Below are 19,886 nucleotides of genomic sequence, written 5' to 3'. Positions count from 1 at the left end.
CATTAGCAGAGATTTCTGGATGTAATCTGACCATATTTGAATGGTAATGTGGTTTTCCAGTCTCAAACAGTGAGTTTATCCAACCTAGCCACAGCACAAAAAACTGACAATACAAACCTATCTAAGTTACTTAGCAGTACTTAGAATTTGAGGAAGTCTCCTGCACTGATGCATGTATGGATATACTGTGGCTGGTGTGCCAAACCCCAAAACTCTGGGGCTGCACAGGTAGTTTAGGAAGGAGAAACACCTTTGTAGTAAGATGAGGCCCTGAAACAAACTCTTGTATCAGAGGCCCAGTCTGAGGCCTGAAGCCTGAACCAAAGTACTTCCAGGCATTGCTAAGCAAAGGCTGGGCTGTGAGCCAGAGGCAGGCCCCACACACAGAAGTTGGCAAGAAGAGGGCTGCTAGAAGCAGGTGCATCCACACATAAGTGCTAATAAGAGGAACTTGTGCCAAGATGGCATCAGAACACTCTACAGAGATAAGGAACAGGCAGGTGCATCTTAAAGACCGGGTCAAAAGGACAACATGATGGACAGATTTGTTTGAACCAACATGTAACAGGGGAGAAGCAGCACCGTAATGCGTAAAGGGGCTGCACCTCAATACATCAGGAGGGATGAGTAATCTGTTCTGCACTTGTATAAGAATAGGTCTGGAACGGCACAGTCTTCCAGCCTAAGGGGCAGTGGAGTGTCCCACCACTGACTGAGCTGTGTCCTTTGCCAGGGGGCACATATTCGTAGTATGTCCGGTAGAGTCTATAGGAAACTATTACTGTCCTTCGTTTGACAATAAACCTGGCTGGGTGCCTTTGTACCTTACTAGAAAGTCTGTGGTCTTTGGGGGTTCTCTCAGGTCTGCTGTGTCAGCTATCTGTGCAGAGCTGGGGCAGCACACAGAGGGAACACGCACGCAGCCGACTGTTATCATTGAAGAAGAGCAGAGCACCACACCGGTAGCTATTGACAACAAACTTTACAATAGCGTGTCTCCACTTATATTAAAGGAGCTTACGCAAAGGATACATTAAATGTGAGAAGTTGTGATAGCACACACTGATTAACCACTTTTAAACTGAATGCATCCGATGAAGTGAGCTGTAGCTCACGAAAGCTTATGCTCAAATAAATCTGTTAGTCTCTAAGGTGCCACAAGTATTCCTTTTCTTTTCACTTTTAAACTGTTAAGCCAATTTAACATGGAAATCTCAGGATCAGAATACAACATTTTAATCAAGACAAATGGTTGAAATCTTGCTTGATCAGCCGTTAATGAAGTTTCAGCTGCATACAAACCTAAACTTGCAAACAGTCCCCTTGGAGTTCTGAAGCCAACATGCTACCAAAACACCAATAGCAGCCTCATATTCAGAGATTCAAATCCAACTCCTTTCCTCACCCTGAAACTTTAAGGGGTTCAGATTTGTGGTTCCATTTCTAGTCAAAAGGCACTAGCTCTGATTAAGGACTAACTGAAGGCAATTTCATATTTCAAAACACTTTCAACTGCCAACAGATACTCTCTTGTTCTCTCCTAATCAAAACTTTATGTCCCTGTCTATACTTTAACTTTTAACTGGTCTGTACCAACTAGTGGCACAGTTGGCTATAAACTTGATTTGTGTCCACACACCCCACAGTTAATACTGTGTTAACTCTGAAAACTAACCATAATTCATCCAACTAGATAGAGGCCTTAGACAACACATTTGTCCTCCTTATACCACTGATATATTGTTGTGTGGCCAAAAACTGTATCGTCATGCCTGTGCAACCTGTTTTTCTGGTTCTCCTTCCTCCCACCTCTGTGCAGAAAATCTCATGCTGCGCCTACCCATGTGCTGTTCTATATGCATGTCTCCCAGGCACTTTATCGCCTACTCATGCAGTATGGGATAGCTACCAGATTTTCCCAGAATGCAGATTCAAATGTGTGGCAGACAGGGAGGTGCAAACTCTGACATACAGCTGTTCTGTGAAATAAGCTGATGCATGGACACAACTCAGCCATGGAGTATGATAAAAAGGTTAGAGGAATGTCACAAACTGCTTATAGAAATAAGTTTCTACTTATAGCGTGGATAGGAGTTTGTTTCAATTTTAACATAAAAACTACATTTTAACAGTATACAGTTTTGAAACAAAGTTCTTTGCTGAAAGAAAGTACTTAAATAGAAATGCTGACCTAATCTCTACAATTTTTGTAAACTCATTGTTATCTATTATATAAACATATATATGACGCTAAAAGCTAGTATGTACACATTTAAAATTATACAATACTTTGACAGTCTTACCAATCAATAAGATAGATGTCAGGAGTCAAGTTATTTTTTTTGAAGTGAGCAAATAACTTTGGCAGATTTTCTTCAAAGAATACCTCAAATGCTGCAAAATAGGTCAACATCTGGGAAAAACGAAAGAAAAATCATTAGGTATTAGTGAACGGTTTTTTCCCCGATTAAAGTTCTAAGGAACTTAATTTCAGGACCGCTTCTTGAAGCGGGCACAAAACCCCAACAATATGAATTATACACTGTAAAATACATAGCCAAATGTTTACACAAAGGATTTAAGTGCCTGAATGTGTATGTATGTTTGAGTTCCATTCCTTCTATCCTCCTAAATCTGTTCAATGGAAGAAATTATTGGTTTTGGATCTAGGTCAGTTTCCTTTCAGAAAGAAAAACACCAGCAGGTGAAATAAGCAATTTACTGGCTACTACACTTAAATGCAATGGAAGTTTATTATGATTATGATAACTTAAGGGTGCTTTCCGTTTATGCAGTAATAATCTTAGACTGAATGAATTCCAGTCCAAAGAGTTTACAGGCAATAAAGTAAGGTTGGAAGCTAAGAAGTTTATGAACCCTTATTAGAGAATTAATAATGACAAGTTATACTCTTACACACAATTTTCACTCATAGTATCCAAAGTGATTTATGAAGGAGGGTGAGCATCATTTGCATTTTACAGGAGGGGAAACAGAGAAGGCTGAAGCTCACTCTTCAAATCAGTACCAAAGACGGAAACAGAAACCAGTTGGACTCCCAGTCCAATGCCCTACTAGACCTTTAATAAAAAGGACAGAAATGGATTGTGAAATCTGATGATTAAATATCCAGATAAAATACAAAACACAATATGATGTGTCACACATGTGGAGAGGTAAACTGTTAAAGAGTTAACAAAATATTTGCTCTTTTCTTGCTCCTCCCCCATCATGTCTTCTCTCAATCCCACTGGCTCAGCAAGGTTCTTCCTTCTCCTCCCCCATTAATATATTTTTGGTTACAATATGCACCAAAACTAAAATGGCAGGAAAAGACTGAGATTCTCCCAACACAAATACAACAGTTGTGGTGGGAACAAGCATCCTGCTGGTATGACACAAGGGAAAGTGAAGTGGATGGAAGGAAGAATGGAAGCGAGTCCAATTTTTTTTTTTAAAGTCCCCTTTAACAAACCCATTTTCTTTGCTTTTTAATATTTTTCTTCTTTTCCATGTACATTCTGGAGCTTTTCTGTTTCAGCTGACTGGAGTGTTAAGCAAACGGCTGGAAAACTGAGCCAAGGAGCACAATAAGAACTTAGAGCAACCAAAGAGTGATTACATGGCACAGAAATTATACAATAATTGTGCAAAATCCCTGCATTCAATGCGTCATTGAGAAAAAGCTGTACAGTGAACATGCAAATCAGAACTAGAGCGCAGGGAACTGGAGAAAAAAAATTGTCCAGTTATGCATTATTAACAGTACAGAATTCCTGCAGCTGGCTGTGAATTCTATTGCTCTATAATGTAATTTAAAAAATCTAAATGTAGGTAGGTAATGCAACATCCAGTCCTAGCTTCTAAACTATCTTAATATTTAGATGTTAATGCCAGTACATACTAAAGCCTTGCAATTGCACAGCATTCCAGACACTGTATTTTATGCAATACTCTTAAAATGGTCTGAAAAATTTGGTGCTATATTGCTTTCATTCGACAGTCTTACTAGAATTGAAATAGTTGAAAGGGTATTTTATCTTGATCCTGACGGATTAATTGGTAGGTATGTTTACTCAAGATTGTGTGTGACATTATAGTGTCTTCTACCATTTTCTTAAATATATGGCATGTTTCAAATATTGTGAACACCACAAGAGCATGGATATATAATTTTTATTTATAAGTGGAATAAAGTGAAGTTCTGAAATGAATATGTAACTATAGAGTCATGAAGTAACATGAATTTAATATAGCAAATTACTCAGCAAGATACGAAAAAAAAATCATTAAATTACTAGAACTACTAGTAGTTCTAAGAGTGCTATAGCCATAAATTGAACATTTCCAGAATGGTTTCGGAAACGTTAAGAATGCATGAATAGTACATGTTGATTTCTCATTCTGGCAATCAAGATTTATTGAATTTACCTCTTGGATCAATAAATCTCATTTACCTTCAGAGAAGTTTAGTGTCGGATTATCGTATCTGTTCCACAGATGGTTGAACAGGCACAGGAAGATTAAGTTACACAGCAGATCAGCGTTGGATCTGGAAAGACATCCCATCTCAAGCTCCCCTTACTAACCATCAGAAAACTCATCCTCACTTTAAATCATCCTATCAAGTCTGTTGCTTTTTCCTTACTACATCTTACTACATAAGGGTGGCAAGATTTTCCCTAGGATTTTAATCTAGGATAGGCAGTTGGGGAATACTGTAGTATTATTTCCACAATTTCTCACTGCCACCACTTTCCTAAAAGCATTTGTTTACTATACCTCCCATTTAGTTAATAGGGGCTAAAACTGATTTGTAGGCAATAGTCCTGTGGGCTACCAAGGCACTAACTTTCCACTGGAAAAAAAAGTTGTTCTAGCAAGTATCACTCTGCTGCCAGCCTCCTGGGTAATGTATTTGTGCGCGTGAGCATAACAGTGCTCCCTCTCTATTGCTGAGTGCAGCCAACTGGAGTCAGAACAAGATTGATCTTGCTGCTGCCAATGTGAATTGAGTTGCAACACGCCACCTTAAAGGCTTCTACTGCTGATAAGTTTCAGGAATTGCAACAGAGTAGTCACATGTATCAGTCTCCTATTATACAAGGGCTAGGAAGGAAATGCTGACAGTAACTCCCACAGTGATCACTCTGTTCCCGCTACCAGTTTTCCCCACTTGAACTTTTAAGGAACTAATATCCTATTTTTATGCATATACTTCTAGTTTAAAAAAGAAAAATAGGGAAGATGTACAGAACATCACATATTTCTTTGTCAAACAAAGCGATTTTCAAAAAAAAAAGTCATAAGGCAGCTACAGCAGATCTGTAAGAGCTAATATAACTGGAATGAAGTTTGGAAATTTTGGTATGTTCCCCATGTAGTCTGTTATACATGCCAGCTGGGAATTTCAAAGAAGCCTAAGGAAGTAAGGATTTGGTTGCCCAATTCCCTTAGCTAACTCTCAAATCCCAGCTGACACAGCAGAACTATGAGAGAGAGAGAAAAATGGGAAACCTGATTCAAATTGTAGAGCATCAACAGTTTATTTTTAGCAACCTATTAGTTTGGGATAAAAAGTGGTCCAATCCATTTTTGTAAGGCTGTTAAGCCGAGTTGGGCTCCCATATACAATGCATGCATTAAATTGCACTTAGAATAATCATGCTCATAATAATCTCTGAGCATCACACAGTACTGGGCAGCTATTTCATTCAGTTTTCCCCTTTCAGTAACTTTTATTTTTTAACTGTTGCTTTAAAAATAGATGTTAGATAGAACTTTGAAAAACAGACTATGAACCCTTGCTGAAGTTCTGTCTTGTACCTGAACAGATCTTCAACATAAGCATAAAGGGATTAGTGTTTCCTGTGTACTTACAAGGCCATGGTCCACTCGAAAAAATGCCATCTGACAGGGTTTATTCAGAAGGTTAGAAAAAGCAATGAAGGCGTCTGCAGTATCCAAATTCAAGATCAATACTGCAGCTATGAATGACATGCCCTGAACCTAAAGAAAGAAGATACAGCGACTGGTGAGTAACCTATTTCTACAAAAATGTTGCCTTTTCACAATCATACTTGTGCGATGCACCAGTGAGTTTTGTAAACCTTCCAGGAGGATGTGCTTATTGTGGCCACACAAGCATCCTCTCTCAAGGCATCAAATTTTCACAGCAGAGGTTCTAACAAGGCCACAACCATCTCAGTTCTTTTCAGTAAACCAAAGAGCTCTCAGGAAAAGGAAAGGATGACAGAAGTGTGAGTATGCAGAGGCAAGGCTTTCAAATAACCAGTTACTTCTCCTTCTGAGGTGGCCTGTGCCTGGGTCCCACTTGCAGAAAGCTGGGTTGTGGCATTAAACAAGGACTGCTCTCCTGAAATATCAGAGCTAAACACTATGTTGATAGACAGAAGTACTGAATAAAGGCATAAATAGTACTACAAATAGCAGCCCTACAGATCTCTGATGGAAATAGTAAAGGCATGCCACCAGTACTACTTTAGATCTGGGAGAGTGAGCCCTTAGTAAGGCCTTCAGGTATTAAGACTTACCCCAGCTAATGTGCCTCACTACTCTGCCACAACCATTTAGTTGACTACTGCTATTGCATGGACATTTGCAGCAGTTCTGATCGCAGCACCAGATATTTCTGAAACTATAAACTTTGGCTCCAATTGTCTGGCCTTTTATCAGACACACACACACACCTCTATGGAAGACCTCCCATTTGAAGGGAAGAATCTTTTCTGCCTGAAGATGGAGGAAACACTTGAGAAAGAGACCACCACCAAGTCCACTGCCAGCTTTTGGGGTTCCTGAAACTTGACCAGAGGATGAGGACCTACACTTCAGCCTCCTACCAGTGCCACAGTCATCTTAAGTCCAGTGGTTTCTACCACCTTTAGTACCAGAAAGGGCAGCCTCTTCAACAAATGAAGTAGGACAATGGGAAGCGCCTCATATCTGCTTTACCACTGACTATTCGTATGTTTTCCCTGTCTGCAAGACCTCAGATGTGGCATGTTTCCTGAGAGTCCAGAGACAGTTTAACATCTATTTCCCTCCCTTCCTCTCTTCCCTTTGTAGATTCTTTCATTCATTTCTTTGCAGCATGGAGTATAATTTCTATTCACTGCTAGTTGCTGGAGGTGATTTGGTTAACATATGTAAAACTAATCCACTCTATGAGCTTGTCTACACAGTGACTTTGTCCACACCAGCTGGGCTGTAAACTCCAGTGCAAACCAGCATGCTGTGCACTAACTAGCCTATGTGGATCCTGCTGGCACATGCTACAAGTCCCCAAATGAGCATTCGTGTAGTCCTGTTTCAGACTGTACTATGTTAATGTGCACTAGGGAACTTTTAGTGGACCAGCAGGGTCCACCGCCATTAGGATTTACACCCCAGCTAGCATGGACTAAGGCACCTTGTATTTGAGCGCTATGTTGCCTACTTAACCATCTATTTCCATTCCTTTTAGGGACCTAAGGTTTCTAATCTGTCCAACTGAGATTTCTTATCCTGATTTGCCTGACAATGAAGCCAAAAATGGTCTCTGCTATCCCTTTTCAGAGGTATAAACAGATCTGATGCTGGATCCAGGGACCTGGCCTCCTCAGTGAGGAAAGCTTGGAGCCTCTGCTGCCAATCCAAGTAGGCCTGAATTGTGAAGATGCAGATGTTTAGAACAGTGGGTCTACATACTGTCCTCCACGAACAGAGAACCATGAACTCTATCATATATATCTGCCCTTCTCCCGTTCCTCAGGAACCAAATCAACCAAAAATCACAGAAACAACTACTGAAACATGGTAAATATACTACTGAAACATGGTAAATATACTAACTGACAAAAGAGGAAAAGGAAATTCTGGTTTGGGGTATTACCACCTCCTCCACTCCCACCCTGCCAAAAATAACTGATCCAGAGCCAGACTGAATAACTTTATGTCCACAGCTGGCCATGGAAAAACAACTGAATGAACCAGCTGCGGCCATATAGTCCTTTTATAACCTGCACTCCGACTGTTCAGTGGTATGAGGGAGCTTACGCAGTCCCAATGGGTACTGCTTTGCAGAATGTTCCAGAAGCTTTGCAGTGCTGGGGCACACATCCCAGAAGTGTGAACACAGAGGCCATCTTGGAGAAGAGATACAATTTTAACAAGCTGTCACCTCAATAAGACTGCAGTGAAATACAGTATATGGTTCAGAAGAGTGACTTAACCAGATGGCTTATATTTCAATTTTCATTCAGCACATATGTGCGCCCTAGATTTTGTTAAAGTCTTATCTCTACTTCATTAAAACATTCAAATCTAGCAGTGTAACAGCAAAACATAACAGTGCACATATCCCTTGACACAACATTTTGTATAAAATATACCACAAGGTAACCAAAGATGTACAGCAAAACCAAAAATCCTCACAAAATCATTTTAGAACAGCCTAGCAAGTGAACAGAAACTCTCACATAATTGCACCATATAACTTCACTTACATAGCCAACATCAGGTCTGTAACACGTATAGGCTCCTAAAATACTGTGCAACGTGTCATGGTAAGGACCACCCTATAACGAAAAATAAAAAATGAATCGTACAACTTCTGTAAATATCCACAATGAGAGAGGATCCAAAGCTGTGTAGAGGATTTAGTGTATGACTCAGGCTCAGGCTGTGGGGCTGCTTCATTCCTGTGCTCGCAAGATCCTAGAGCCCAGAAGTCCACATAGCAATGAAACAGCCCTGCAGCCCAAGCCCCGTGAGCCTGAATCAGCTGGCATGGGCCAGCTGTGGGTTTTTCTTTGCTGTGTAGACATACCCTTAGACACATAGGCTAGTAATTTGAATAAAAGATGTGCCCAAATCCCCAGCGGTTCTCAAATTGAGGGTCAGGACCCTAAAGTGGGTCGCTACCCCATTTTAATGGGGTCACCAGGGCTGGCCTTAGACTGGCTGGGACCTGGGGCTAAAGCTGCAATCCGAGCTCCACCACCCTGGACTTGGGCTTCAGCTTCAACCCTTGGTGGGGGGCGGGGGGGGTCAGGTTACAGGCCCCCCTGCCCAGGGTGGTGGGGTTTGGATTTTGTTCTCCCCGCCCGGCGGGGGCTCAGGCTTCATTCCCCCTCTTGGGATCATGTAGTAATATTTGTTGTCAGAAGGAGGTCACAATGTGATGAAGTTTGAGAACCCTGCCCTAGACTTCTTTGAAAAAAATCAGGAACTTTCAACTTTTATGTGGAATGCATCACTGTAATGTGACTAAGGAACACCTCCCCATGCCTATTTATTCCAAACACATTCAGTTTGTCCAACAGGTTAATGACCAAAGTGCAGAAGGACATAAGCATTAGGAACACACTACGGCTTTATGCATTGTTACATATTAGTACCAAGGAAGCTGAACACTAATCAAGTTGGTTTAGCTCTATCTATTAGACTAGCAGTAGGGTTGAGCCATGAAGAAAGGGAGAGCAAGAACAGTCGCAGCATATTAAGGAGGATTCCCATAAAAGCTATGTTAATTTCAAGCCCTGAGAAGTCTTACATGTTGCCATACATTACACTGAGCAGTCTTAGGCTCTGCTGAAATCTTTTATACTTATCATTCAGGAACACCAGACATGAATTTTACCACAAACTACTCATATATATTAATCACTTTAGTACAAACTTGCATGTTGGTATTTAAGACTTCTACACTGAGAACACAAAATAAACCTACAGTAACTCCTCGCTTAACATTGTAGTTATGTTCCTGAAAAATGTGACTTTAAGCGAAACAATGTTAAGCGAATCCCATTTCCCCATAGGAATTCATGTAAATGGGGGAGGGGGAAGGTAGGTTCTAGGGAAAATTTTTTCACCAGACAAAAAAGACTGTGCATGTGCGCACACTCTAAGTTTAAAAAAAACCAATTTAATACTAGTACACAACGATGATTGTGCAGCTTGGTTGAGGTGTTGAAGTCAGAGAGTGGGATATTTCCCAGGGAATGCCCTACTGCTAAATGATGAACTAGCAATCAGCTGAGCCCTCAGGGGTTAACCCATTGCTGTTAATGTAGCCTCACACTCTACAAGGCACCACAAATGGAGGGAGGGGAGACAGCATAGCAGACAGAAACACAGTGTGAGTGAGAGAGAGAGCGCGCGCGAGCTGCACAAGGCCCCTTTAAGTACGTTGACCCCACCCTAAGTTTACTGCCTTTTTAAATAGATCAGCAAGTTGAGACAGAAGCTGCTGCCAGGGAAGCTCCCTCGGTCCTGAACCCTGTTATGTCCCCTCCGCACTACGGAAGATGGGGTAAGCGGGGTGCAGGAGCTGGGGAGGGGGACACCCTGACATTAACGCCGCCCCCCCGCACAGCAAGTAGGAGGCTCCCAGGCAGAGGGCAGGAGCAACACATGGCAGTCAGGGGAGGGACAGCTGAACTGTAGACAATTGATAGCCTGCTGGGCACCTGCTGCACAGGGAACTTAGGGGAACGGGGAGCTGCCTCTGGTTCCAAGCCCCCACCAGCTAGCTCTAATGGGCTGCTCTTCCTGCAAGCAGTGGACAAAGCAGGCGGCTGCCAAACGACATTAGAAGGGAGCACTGCACAACTTTAAAGGAGCCTGTTCCCCAATTGATCAGCAATGTAACAATGAAACGACGTTAACCGGGATGACTTTAAGTGAGGAGTTACTGTATTTCAGTGCAGATTTTTCAAAAATTTGTTTTTACTACTTAAGTGTACACTGAAAAATATTGTGTGATTAAAAATTAAATTGCTTACTTGCTGAAAAATACAGAGATTGGGAAACGTTCTAGAAATATCCAGTTTTATTAATTCCAGACTTGCTTCCCTGTCTGCTGCAGAAAATCCAGCATCTGCAGAAATCAAAATACAATTTTGTGTTTAATACCTTTTAATATACACACACAGGCTTGAAGCCATCCCATAGTGCAGGTTATTCCTGAATAAGTCTGAATGCAGTGATATCAGAGAGAAGAAGGCACTACTGCCAAGTCAGGGGGCATACACAAACCCGTGTACCATACCCTAGGATGCCGAGGGCCTGCAGAGCAAGTAACCGCTCTGAAAAAGATTGGTTTTGCATAAGGGTAACTGAAATATAGAGACTGACAGCTTCTGCCCTACACCTCTAACTTCTAGCTAAAGGTTTTTTGGAAGGCACCTATGTAAATTTTCTGCAAAAGACATAACTAAAGTGATCCCATGTCTCATACACCGAGTAAATTTGGTATTTTGCACATTTAATTTGGCATTGCATTTACATTTACAGATGATGCAGAATTGTAACATTTCCCCAGCAACTTCTTAAATGAATTTTAATCAAAGAAAACATGCACCTACAACATGAACTTTTCCCCCCACAGTGTCCAAACATTCCTATCTATTCATGTTTTGTCTGTCCTGCTAAGTATCATCAACTCTACCTGCTTGGGTTTTTGAAGAGAAGGCAACGTACAAGTTGCTGCTACCTAGCACTTACTCTAACCACATGTTGATATAAACTCTGGACAATGAATAGTCAAAGAAGCTAAAAAACCCCAACTATATTAGATACCATCCCTATAGCCTAAATAAGATGTTTTAGTAGAACAGGACTTCCTTGGGAAATGCCCTTGTATAATGCATTCATGGTTCTGCTCATCATCACTCAGAGAGGTGGTCGTCCTCGCAGATTAAAGTATCTTATTTCAAGCACCCAGATTTTTTTTTCTCATCTCTTCTCTCCACACCCAACCAACTGGAAAAATCTCAACAAGCTGAGTCTGTAACAATAGGCTTGCAGCTCTCTCATGGGAACTCAATGTTACACTGAGCTATTAAGAAAGCAATTTGCTACTACTAAAGTTTCAAAGAATTTAGATCTCCTGAACTAGAGGAAGAGAAAGCAACACATCTTAAGGTATTACAACACAAACAGCAAGCTTAAAATATTTATATAAACCATTCATCCAAAAATCTTTAAGCTATTGGTAAAGGAAAGTTTTGCAAAAAACAGTTTTTAAAAATTATATACAACTGAATTTAAAGATACGTTGAAGAGGAAAATAATGCAGTAAACTACCGCATGCAAGAGATTAACACTTCATTTTTTACCTTCCTGCAGAAGTGTTTTTAATACCCCTTTACCAACCACATATCCCACACCTACTGTGATAATATTTCTTCCAGCTTTTTTAAACTATATTATTTTAGTTTAACATTTAGGAATGATTTTAAAACCACCACCTCTTCATTTTGTAATGAAGAGGAAGTTATCACACAATACGGAATAATATTTTGCCAAATAAAACATATACCTTCACATTCTCCTTCAGAGACTCCTATGCTAAGTGATCGCCACCTCTCTTTGGCACGAGCCAAGCAAATATCATAGAGTTCTGAAAAACAAGTACTTTTTAAAATCCATCTTCAATTACTGATTACGTCAGCATGCTAACAACCCCTGCCCCCCATAACAAACAAACAAAGTAAGTATCCGTAAAGTAAAAAACTAATTGAATTTTAGGTAAGCTAGGGTGCTGGAAGATTTGTTTCATCAGGATATAATTTAGATGCAGTGAGCAGAAGTAACTGTCTGGGTGGAACAGATTATATAAATATTTCTTAGCATCTGTTTGGGTAACAGACCTCTGGCACTCAAAATTCCACCCAGAACTGTGACAACTAGCACACACATTCTTCCAGTTCCATCCTATAGCAATTTCTGAGGTACACTGAACAGCCACAGAAAAAGCATATGCAGTAGAAGGAAACCACAAGAGTATCGGCAAATCCACAGCATTTCCCTTTTGTTGTCATTTTGGAATGGTTAAAAATAAAAGGACTGAAAGAATAACATAGTACAAAATCAAGGAAACAGACTAATGTATTACTGAGATCATCATTCATGAACATGTGGGAAGGAGGACTAATTCCACAGCAGGTTTTGTTCCAAGTTAGTCTCTCCTTCACTCACAGACCAAGTGTCTCACTTCAGAATAAAACCAGTATGTGCACACCCACAGGCACTACATAATTAACAGTAATCATATGAAATATCTTATTTTTTATTGACTCTGAAATGGGGTTGTTAACTCTGAACATCTTTACTTATCAAAGCAATGCGCAGCAATATTCCAGAACTATGACTCAGACTGAGCAGTGGAAAAAAAATCCCTAGAACACCCCCAAAATTAAACACCCCATACGGAATAAGACGACCATACGCAGCGTGGAGCAAAAACACATGGTATCCTTAAACGAAAGCAAAGTACAACAGATTATGACTTCATCATTCCCCCAAATTCTAACACATTCTAACTAAATGGAAGTCTCTCTGCTAAAGCATGATTTATCTGAGTGTCTCAATATGCAGACAGAATACATGTCAATCTCACCATGGGTGATATTTAACTCATTGCTGATTGCCAAGCTCCAGACTTTGCCTCTCACGCTTGGAGGAATACCTTGCCACCACAATTCTCGAACTTTACGGGAGCAGCACCTGTTTAAAATAAAATGTGTTCTACTGAACTATAGGTAGTAGAAGGTGTTGTTACTGCATTGGAGGATTCAGGCCCAGGTGTATGTCAGCTTGCTATGGGCTGCCTGAGAAATCAAACAGGGATTGTGCAGCACTCATTCATGCTTTTGTACTATCTAGACTTCGAACTTTGTTTTAACATTACCTTCTTCCTCAAACTGAAGGCTTTCGACTGGAACCCTGCAACCAAGACTGCTAGAAATCTGCCACTCTGTATGGGCCAACGTGAGAGAGACAGAGAGAGAAAGTGCGCAAGCAGGGAGAGTGGAGGGAGGATTAGGAGAAGGGAAAGAAAAAAAAACTTTCCATTGCATGAACTAGAGACTGGACAAACCCAGGTCTGCAGTATAAAATATATTTCCATTCCAGTGATAAAAGATTATCTTCTCCCCCATTCAAAACCCTGCCCATGAGATGAAAATTTTCCAACCGTTAAGCTGTGTGTACTCTCTGGGAGCAGAAAGCACGGTACATGGCTGCAGCACGTGAAGTAGCAAATTTGGAGATGGAGACAGCAAGAGTCAAAAACATTTCAGTGAAACAGTTCTAAACCATATTAAATTGATGGCCAATAATTCTAAGGCTGCTGTGAGGAAGATTGTGAAAGCATTTGAACACCAGTGGTAAGTGTGTTTAAGGGGAAGGCAAAGCCATGAAAACATATCCACCTACCATACTGCTGTATTAACCACTGAATCAAGTGGATTTATTTTGACCACAATATTCTATTTTTCACATTTCTAAGGATCAGTAAATCGACAAGAAAGGCACTAACCGAAAGTCTGTGTTATGCTTTTGTATAAACTAGAAATGGTAAGCTTTCAAGGCCCTTGTTTGTGGGATTGACTACTTTCTTTTACAAATGTCAGTCGAAAAGAGTTTTAGGGACAACTAATAAAGTAAAATTAGGACTCTTTCAACTATTAAAATAGAGATTTAAATTTTTAATTGGTTTTTAATTTCTTCTTTCTGTTCTCTAGAAATTCCTTCATCAAGTACCCGACACATTCCAATACACAGCTGGCCAGGATGTTTTTAATCTTTTATTTGCTTTTTAATCTTTTATTTATATCACATTTGATCATTATGGTATGATCATGCAAAGTTGACTTGTGGGGGAATTCTGCACCACTGTGCACATGCAGAATTCATGTCCCTAGCAGACTTTTTTTTCCTCTGCAGAAAATACATTTTGCTGGAGAGGTGCTACAGTTACGCATTTTGCCCACCAAAGGCTACAGTGACACCAGAGCAGCCAGCTCACTGGCAATAGCAGCTGGCAGCTTTTCTCACAGCACCCTGCCCACTGGGCCAGGTTAGGAGGCATGGGGGGAGGAGAGGTGGGAGAAAGACAGAATGGGGCACATGGGCTTGCTATGGGTGGTCACAGAGACCACGATTCAGAAAGGCTAGTGGAGGGGACAGACTGGGCTGGGGATGAATGGGAATGGGGTGCAGGGCAACATGGAGTCAGGGAAAGATGTGCCTGACTGATTGGGAGAGGCTAGGGGGTCAGGCAGGCTCTGCATGGGGAAGGTTCCCCAACTCACTAACAATCCCTCCATTCCCCTTCCTCCCGTGCCTTCTCCCCCCCCAACCCTGTTCCATACTTCTCCCACCCACACCCAGCAACCCTCTAAGTTGACATGCAGGCGCTTTCCCCAGAAACTACTTCCTTCTCCCTCAGCTCCTCCATTACCCCTGACTTCCCAAGCCTTTGCACTGTTTAAGGGATGTGGGAAATAAGTTTCTGTATTGTCGTTCAAATGAATTATTATTCAAAATTCTGTATTAATATGCCTAATAAGGAATCTATTTGTCAAAAAAACATGTCCTGAATCTTTTTTGTCCTCTGTATTGTTACAGACATACTCACTGACAGGCATTTTGAAATAAATTACCAAATAATTGAAACTGGCATAATTATATTGTGTTATTTTGACAAATAAAATATGCAGAATTTTGTAGAATTTTAAAACATTGTGTATAGAATTTTTAATTTTTTTGCCACAGAATTCCCCCAGGAGTAAAAGTTCCATTCAGGAATCACTGTCTAAGTCAAATAAGCAGAAATGAAACAAATAAAACCCTTAAAAAACGTGAACAGCCGAATGTTACAGTAGGCAACACACTGATGTTTTTAGGCATGCTAACTGCCTGCACTATGTCTTTTAAAAAGTGTTAGCTGTGAAAAGAGGGGTTTGGGTTTTTTTTTTGTTTTGTTTTTTTTAAACTATGGTTTTCCCTATTTCTTTTTTTCCAACCACTTGGTTTGGCATACATGGTGTATCCCAATGTAAATTAAGAGGATTAGTAATGTCATACCTGTGCTTAAATCTACAGACACATCTGGGAGTACATAAATCAAAAGCCCAAGCAGTCATGGAGAATCAAGTCCTGACAAATAGATGGCTGTAAGTGTTATTTTTTCTAGTAGCTTTCTAACAGAGGTCCCAGACACCAACCACTCCCTGATCTTAGATTATTTTTGAACATCATTGCTGTATACCACATGCTGAAAAGGTTATTAGAAATGGACACAAATTAAACTCCCACACCAAGAACTAAAGCAAGATTCAGAAACTCACTACTTTTCATTAACAGCAGTTACAGAGAAGTGGCCATTGTGATGAAGCACATCTCTGAAACATGGGTTTTATTCCACGTGCAAGGGAGACCATAAATTAACATGCTCAAACCAGTTTAAATTATATGGCTGTATAGTCAAGGACTCCTTGTTGTTTTTGTAGTCAGGAAACAGAGGGCTACATGGCTCTATGTAATAACTATGTGTATAATATACTATGTTCAGTCTGATTGTCTAATTTCTGAGACTCTATTAAAGGTAATAAGGAAACGGAATTAACAAAATTCCATCATCTTTGGCAGAACCACCTGAATGTCTTCCTTAAACACGCCAATTCCTTTTGCAAGTCACCTTTGACTGATATACACACTAGCTTCTGGAACCTCTAAAAATAAAGTAATCTTGACTAATCCTTTACTATATATCAGGATATAGAAAGTTACCATTAAGCACAATGTAAAACATACTGTGTCTTACATAGTTTCCCAGTTGGGCAAGATTTCATTGTTCCAAATTAAAACTGCATTGCCAATGCTTTCTTCCAGTCTACATCGTTCTTCCAGTAGTTTCTTTCTCCTCTGGGCTTCTTTAAGCTCTGAAAAAAGAAAGTCAATAAAGATAATACAAAAGGTAAGAGACATTAAGGGCTTCACAGCCATAAAAATTCAACTTATTATATGCCTGAAATCACATTCACCTGCTCAAGCAATGCTAAAGAACATCCTAGACACACTACAATTTTCTATATGCCATCAGTAATCAGCAATGTCAAATGTGAACACAGTTCACAACTGAACTACACACAAGGATGATCTTGGATGGACTAGATGAAACACGAGAGAATTTATGGGATATGGAGTCTTTCACTCTCAGTGACCAGTTCAAATCTAACCAAGTTGGGTAGCAACTGAAAGCTATCATCTGGTAGCCTCTGTGGATCAAACTGATGAACTCAATCTAGTTCCTGGTAGATGGGTATCCAGATCACTCACACACACACACACACACACACACACAGAGAGAGAAACCCACCTTTCCTAGCAATCTCAGAGGCAAGGACTGTACAGGTAAGAATATTTGATTACTCTCTCATTCCTACAGGTGGTCCTCCAAGAATACAATTTAGGCCTATTGCTAGGGGAGCACACAAATCTTTCCATTGCTGCATCCTATCCTAAACTTATTCCATGGTTAACTAGAAACTGTCAGTCTGTAAGACTGCCACTCTAGCATCTTTGAGGAGCACTAAAATTTACTTCACTTACAAAAATTAAGACCTAGTGCTCTTGTTCATGTAACACTTTCCACATACTGTAATACACATTTTTCCAGATGCATCCTGATCCTTCATTTTTTATGCACACAAAACTATTATTGGATTGAAACTTTTAATAGACTAAAGTGCTTGGGGAACAGGCTCCATCTTTCCTTTATATAAAGGTAACAAAAGGACACGATTGCTACATGGGAAACAATTGGGAGTTGTCCTTTGTGAAACTGATACACAACCTTGAGTAGTTCAAAGGTTTTTTTGTTTGGTTAAGTACAGTGGGAGCTCTGCCTGAGTAGGAACCTCAGGACGGTATCTACTGTCTTGCAATGTTTATTTTGCAATAATTATTTTGTGAGCCTATCTATACTCATATTATACTTTCCTATTAAACAGGAAAATAGTAAGTTTTTATCTTCCCCCAATATCATTGTTTTCTTACTAGGGCTGTCCAGCGATGATAAAAAAATTAATCTTGATTAATTGCGCAATAAAAAAATTAATCTTAATTGTGCTGTTAAATAATAGAAAACCATTTAAATATTTTTGGGTGTTTCTACATTTTCAGATATTGATTTTAATACAAAGTTTACAGTGCTCAGATTACATTTTTTATTTCAAATATTGGCATTGTAAAAAACAATAGTATTTTTCAGTTCACCTAATACAAGTACTATAGTGCAATCTCTATCATGAAAGTTGATCTTACAAATGTAGAATGATGTACCAAAAAAACCTGCATTCAATAACAAAACGTTAAACTTTAGAGCCTAGAAAGTCCACTCAGTCCTACTTCTTGTACAGCCAATTGCTCAGACAAACAAGTTTGTTTACATTTGCAGGAGATAATCCTGCCCACTTCTTGTTTACAATTTCAGCCCAGTGTGGGAACGGGCGTTCGCATAGCACTGTTATAGCTGGCGTCGCAAGATATTTACTTGCCAGATGCACTAAAGATTCATATGTCCCTTCATGCTTCAACCACCATTCCAGAGGACATGCGTCCATGCTGATGACTGGTTCTGCTAGAGAATGATCCAAAGCAGTGTGGACCGATGTATATTCATTTTCGATATCTGAGTCAGATACCAACAGCAGAAGGTTGATTTTCCCTTTTGGTGGTTCTGTAGTTTCTACATCGGAGTGCTACTCTTTTAAGACTTCTGAAAGCATGCTCCACACTTCGTCCCTCTCAGATTTTGGAAGGCACTTCAGATACTTAAATACTGGGTCGAGTACTATAGCTATCTTTAGAAATTTCACATTGGTACATTCTTCACATTTTGTCAAATCTGCAATGAAAGTTGTCTTAAAACGAACAATATGTGCTGGGTCATCATCCGAGACTGCTATAACATGAAATATATGGCAGAATTTGGGTAAGACAGCAGGAAACATTCAATTCTCCCCAAATGAGTTTAGTCATAAATTTAACGAATGCATTTTTTTTTTTTTTTTAAATAAGCGTAGTCAGGATGGAAGCATGTCCTCTGGAATGGTGGCAGAAGCATGAAGAGGCATACAAATGTTTCGCAGATCTGGCATATAAATACCTTGCAATGTCAGCTGCAAAAGTGCCATGCGAACACCTGTTCTCACTTTCAGGTGACACTGTAAATAAGAATTGCACAGCATTATCTCCCGTAAATGTAAACAAACATTTTTCTTAGTGATTGGCTGAACAAGAAGTAGGATTGAGTGGACTTGCAGGCTCAAAGTTTTATATGGTTTTGTTTTTGAATGCAGTTATTGTATCAAAAAACAAACAAAAAAATCTACATTTGTACATTGCACTTCCATGATAGAGATTTCACTGCAGTACTTGTATGAGGTGAATTGAAAAATACTATTTCTTTTATCATTTTTACAATGAAAATATTTGTAATAAAATATAAAGTGAGCACTGCACACTTGGTATTCTGTGTTGTAATTGAAATATATTTGAAAATGTAGAAAAACATCCAAAAATATTTAATACATGTCAATTGGTATTCTATTGTTCAACAGTGCGATTAAAACTGCAATTAATTGCGAATAAATTTTTTTTAGTTAATCGCATGAGTTAACTGCAATTAATTGACAGCCCTATTTCTTACACATTGTACTATTTCAGGTCTCACAGAACAGATGTGATTAATGAATAGTAAGTCACTTTAAAGAACAACGTATTACTCCTGAAGGAATTCTGCACCACTGTACACATGCAGAATTGATGACTCCCCATAGATACCCTTCTGCCCCACAGAAAACGTTGTGCCAGGAAGGTGCTGTAGTTACATGTTTCATCCACTAAGGGCTGCTGTGATGCCAGAAGAGAGGGCAGCCAGTTCAGCCAACCACAGAGAGGGAGGAGGAGAGGCTGCATTCCTCACAGCACCTTACTCGCAGGGCCAAATGAGGAGGCACAGAATATGGGGGGCGATGGACAGAATGGGTCAGACTGGGGTGGAGGCACAGGAGGTAGTGGGGTGACCGCAC

General features: G+C 40.0%; 1 protein-coding gene across 9 annotated transcripts in view; it reads right to left on the bottom strand.

The window, feature by feature from the left end:
- TBC1D14 (TBC1 domain family member 14) overlaps positions 1–19,886 on the bottom strand; it is a 106,857-nt gene that overhangs the window by 15,451 nt on the left and 71,520 nt on the right. For all 9 annotated transcript variants that reach the window (XR_012158733.1, XM_073342582.1, XM_073342583.1 and 6 more), the window contains 7 exons: positions 16,616–16,733; positions 13,406–13,512; positions 12,326–12,406; positions 10,788–10,882; positions 8,508–8,579; positions 5,881–6,009; positions 2,304–2,413 (listed from right to left, as the gene is read on the bottom strand). Coding sequence is in view for 8 of the 9 variants with exons in the window: in XM_073342582.1 (XP_073198683.1) it covers positions 2,304–2,413; positions 5,881–6,009; positions 8,508–8,579; positions 10,788–10,882; positions 12,326–12,406; positions 13,406–13,512; positions 16,616–16,733 (712 nt within the window). In the remaining variant the exon portion in view is untranslated. The remainder of the gene's footprint in view (positions 1–2,303; positions 2,414–5,880; positions 6,010–8,507; positions 8,580–10,787; positions 10,883–12,325; positions 12,407–13,405; positions 13,513–16,615; positions 16,734–19,886) is intronic.

This window comes from Lepidochelys kempii, chromosome 4 (assembly GCF_965140265.1).
Source record: "Lepidochelys kempii isolate rLepKem1 chromosome 4, rLepKem1.hap2, whole genome shotgun sequence".
Taxonomy (NCBI): domain Eukaryota; kingdom Metazoa; phylum Chordata; order Testudines; family Cheloniidae; genus Lepidochelys; species Lepidochelys kempii.
The sequence above is the reverse complement of the archived record's forward strand: the minus strand, read 5'-3'. Positions and strand labels throughout refer to the sequence as shown.